General features: G+C 32.7%; 1 protein-coding gene across 1 annotated transcript in view; it reads left to right on the forward strand.

Annotated features, from left to right (window-relative positions):
* The window catches only part of Ser (protein serrate), a gene marked incomplete at its 5' end in the record, with an annotated part of 79,445 nt that overhangs the window by 34,367 nt on the left and 40,078 nt on the right, over nucleotides 1-5,000 (forward strand). The window contains 1 exon segment of the mRNA XM_076192648.1: nucleotides 371-488. Coding sequence (XP_076048763.1) covers nucleotides 371-488 — 118 coding nt within the window.

The following is a 5,000-nucleotide window of genomic DNA, read 5'->3' on the forward strand; positions in this document are numbered from 1 at the left end:
TATAATACCTATCACCATATACCCAATCATCATAACTCAAGATGACTTTCACCACATTTGTTTTGCAAATCTCCTTTTCATATCCTCATCACCCATATCCTCTCCATCCATATTTCACCTTTATCACCATAAGATGACTTTCACCATACTTGCATACTACAATTTCCCTTTCACATCCTTATCATACTCATCCTCACCATCCACACTTCGCCGCTATCACCATAACCTTGTATAACCCACCTATCCTACCTATCACCATACCTCAAGATCACTTTCACCACACTTGCATACTACTACGTCCGTCGTCACGGGCCACGTTCTCCATCGTCAGAGCCGCTCACGATGTCCCTTCTGTCGTCCCCTCTTGCAGATCGTGGACGACCCCTGCGCGCCGGGACCTTGCAATAACGGCGGCACCTGCAGAGAGATCAACGGTGGATTCCAGTGCACCTGTGCAGTCGGATGGACTGGCGACACCTGCGCCTACAGTAAGCACCTGTTTTTTTTGCCATAATCAATACCTGAGACTACATTAAGCACCTGTTTTTTATGTATAATTAACTATTACCCGCGACTACAATAAACATTTTTTTTTATTTGATCATTACCTACAATTGTAATAAATACCTCTTTTTTTAAGTTAATCATTACCTGTGACTACAGTAAGCACCTTTTTTGAATCATTGTTTCTGCGAATGTTATATATGTTGTTACAGTATTATTACTATTATTTTTATTGTCGTCCCAATTTATTTGTGACTACAGTACGCACATCTTTTTTTAATCATTGTTTTTGTTGATGTTATTCTTATTGTTGTTATTGTCGTTACTATCTATTTGTTCATTCATTACTTCATTTATTCTTTTTTATATTTGGTATTCTATTGTATTATCATTATTATTATTGTTATTATTATTATTGTTATTGTTATTATTATTAATTTTCTTGTTTATTTCTTTATTTTATTTATTCATTTATTTATTTGTTTATTCATTATATATATATATATATATATATATATATATATATATATATATACAGTATATATATATATATATAATTTAAGGGTTGTCATAGGCCATCAAGTGTGAATTACTCCATTGCATATCTTCACTCTTCCTCCTCCTCCTCCTCCTCCCCTTCCTTTTACTGCTCTTCCTCTTCCTTCACTTTCTCTTCCTCTTCCTCTCTCTCCTTCTCCTCTTCCTTCTCCTCCTCTTCCTTCCTGTTCCTCTTCTTCCTGTTCCTCCTCCTCTTCCTCCTTCTTCTCTTTATTCTCTACTTCCTCTTCCACTCCTTCCTCCTTCCCTACTTCCTTCAATTTCTCCTCCTCTTCCTTCCACTTCTTTCGCTTCATTTTTTTCCTTCTCTTCATCTTTCTCTTTTACCTCCTATTTCTTCTTATCTTCCTCCTCTTCCTTTTCCTCTCCCTCTCTCTCCTCCCCTTCCCCTCTTCCCTTCCTCTTTCTCTTCATCTTCTTTTTCTTCTTCTTCCTCTTCCTCTTCCCCCTCCTTTTCCCTCTCCTCCTCTTGCTCCTTCTCTTCCTCCTCCTCTTGCTTCTCCTCTTCTCCTCCTCTTCTCCTCTTTTACTCTTCCTCCTCCTCCTCTTGTGCTCCTCCTCTTCCTTCTCTTCCTCCTCATCTTCCTCTTCCTCCTTTCCGGACATGATTCGGTCTCTAAGGCAAGTCCACACTGAGGTCGGACGCAGCAAATAAAAATAATATAAAAGTAAGCAAAACAGAGAAATAAACAAACACTCAAACAATCAATCTAAACGATTGTGTCACATGACACATGTAGCATAGATGACGTCATGCACGTGGCATGCGTGTCACTCCTGCGACACGGCGTGCCTGGCCAGTCATTCGACCGAATGCAATTGGAGATTATTGTAAATAATTGGATATATGTCAAAGGTGAAACCTGGATCACGCTTAGTGTTTACTTAAACAACAGTGACCCAAAAAAGAATATATATATATTTAAGATATTGTATGCGTGTGTGTATTTGTGTGTGGGTGTGTTTAATAGAGTTTGTACTTTTGAAATTCACTTAAACAGACAGACACCTAAGCATATGTATTTATTTATTCATTATTTGATTTATTTTCACTTAATTTGTCTTTTTTGTGTAAAGGTTGACAGTAGACTAAAGAGGAGCAGATTTTGTATATTCGATTCTGACAAACGCAAAGCACATACCAAAATTTTTATATTTATGGTGAAATTCACTTGCTTCTATTCATCTTAAGATCATTCCTAGAATGGAAGTTAGACTCCTATATATAATATACTAGAGAGTGTTGGACATTAAATGATCATGAATACATCCTCAGTGGTTTCCATGTGTATTACCCAATGAGGGCATGTAAGTGAATTTAAGAATGTTTCATAAGCCTGAATTCCTTGACGAAAAGGGTGATTTTCCTATGTAGTTATGTGCATGGTTCGACCTTAACGTAACCTCTGCTTCAGTCACGTAAAAGAAACACGGAGATTAGATAATAAACTAATTTCTTCTGTTTCTTTATAAGTTTTAGTTTTTCCATCTTTTTTTATCCACAAATATTTTTTATTGTTTCTCTAAGAATTTAAACCTTTTTTTTCTTTGTCGTTTTTGTCCATATATCTATTCCAGAAATCAGTGAACCTTTATTTTATAATTCTAAATCTATTTTGAATTTCCACCCAGCAATTTTTGTGAATAAAGGGATTTTCTTCTCCATTTTCCCCATTTTTTTTTCAATAATTCATTAGTTGATTAATGCAGATGATTATACGTATGTTTGTTGGTTTGGTAATAAAATATCAATAATTCTTTAGTTGATCAATTCAGATGATTATACGCATGCTTGTTGTTTTGGTAACAAAATATAAATTTATCTACATATTTGTTTTTTATATTTATTTGATTACGTATTGTTTTAATCATTCTACATTTATTTGCATTTTTTATGTATTTGTATTATTATTTTGATCTTATTAGAGTGTTCATATATTCATAAAGCATTTATCCATACATCTTATCTAGTTTTGTTTTTATTCTATTATTATTTTATTTCTATCGTTATTATTTCTTATCTTTATTGCAATTGTTATTTTCTTTATTTCATTCTATTTCATATTATTATTATTTCATTGTTTATTTATTATCAGTTATGTATAATTATTATTACTATTATTATTATTATTATTATTATTATTATTATTATTATTATTATTATTATTATTATTATTATTATTATTATTATTATTATTATTATTATTATTATCATTATTATTATTATTATTATTATTATTATTATTATTATTATTATTATTATTATTATTATTATTATTATTATTATTATTATTATTATTATTATTATTGTTATTATTATTATTGATATTATTTTTATTGATATCATTATTATTATTATTGTTATTATTATTATCATTATTATTATTATTATTATTATTATTATTATTATTATTATTATTATTATTATCATTATTATTATTATTGCTATTATTATCATTATTATTTATTATTATTATTATTATTATTATTATTATTATTATTATTATTATTATTATTATTATTATTATTATTATTATTATTATTATTATTATTATTATTATTATTATTATTATTATCACTATTATTATTACTATATTTTTTCGCATATTTCACGCATGATTTAATTCCCTGTTGAACAAATTTTGCTTTTGTATCACAAGTACCCGTCTGGGGGGCAGATTTACAACTTGTGATATACAAGAACGCCTAATCATAAACCTCGCTCATCTCACCAACTCTTGCGTCGAGTGAGGCCTCGCCCCGGCGTCGTCGTATTTCAGATGCAAATATTTCCAGGTTAAAGAGATGAAGAGTTTGTATGAAGAGGCCACGGGAGCACAAAAGGAGGAGGAGGAGGAGGAGGAAAAAGAAGGTGGACTGGAAAAGGCATAATTGTTAGGCAGTAACATTCCTCTCCCCTTTCTTTCTTCATCTACAATGTCCCATCCTTATTTGTCCCCCGACACTTGGATTTAATTTATTTATTTATTTATTTGATTATTCATTTATTTCAACCTGCCGAATGGAATGCTCAGTACATTCGGTGACAGACACCAAGGTGCCGTTAGAAGATTTTTTTTCCTAGACTTAAACGTATGTTTTGGCTCTGTTGGAACGCACGGACAATTCTCTCTCTCAGTACATATATATACATATATATATATATATATATATATATATATATATATATATATATATATATATATGTCTATATAATATATATATATATATATATATATATATATCGCACTCTGTGATGTTCTCTGCATGTTGCTCTGTCTGAGGCGACAAGCTTCCTTGGTGCATATCTAGAGTGACAACACAATGGTTATGTGTGAGCAAGTGTTTGTGTGTGTGTGTGTGTGTGTGTGTGTGTGTGTGTGTGTGTGTGTGTGTGTGTGTGTGTGTGTGTGTGTGTGTGTGTGTGTGTGTGTGTGTGTGTGTGTGTGTGTGTGTGTGTGTGTGTCTGTGTGTGTTTGTTTGAGCTGATACCAGAATTATGTATGAGTGTGTTTGTATGTGTGGGAGTGCTAACGTATGTGTGGACTTTAGTTTTGCATGGGTGGGTGTATTTACCTAATTGCATTTACCTATTTTTAGTATACAGGAAAGAGGTAACGCTCGTGGGGTCCCGTCTTCTACTTTCCAGTTTATTATACCTAGCCTCAAATGAATGTGTGTATGTGAGAGAGAGAGACCGCAGCGACGAGCCATCTAAACAAGCAAGTACAGGGTGTGGTGTCCCCCTTGTGTTCACAGCACTCTTTGTACCTCTCGCTCGTTCTATAAACACCTTTCATCTGCCGCTCTTTATATTCCTCTTGATCCCTCTCTAACACCCACTTCTTCTCTCGCTCGCCCTCTTAGTACCTTTCTTTCTCTTTCTTTTCCCTTCTTTTTCTTCGTACCTTCTTCTCTCTTTCATCTCCTCTCATCCT

Source organism: Oratosquilla oratoria, chromosome 11 (assembly GCF_046742065.1).
Source record: "Oratosquilla oratoria isolate Oo_2021 chromosome 11, ASM4674206v1, whole genome shotgun sequence".
NCBI lineage: Eukaryota > Metazoa > Arthropoda > Malacostraca > Stomatopoda > Squillidae > Oratosquilla > Oratosquilla oratoria.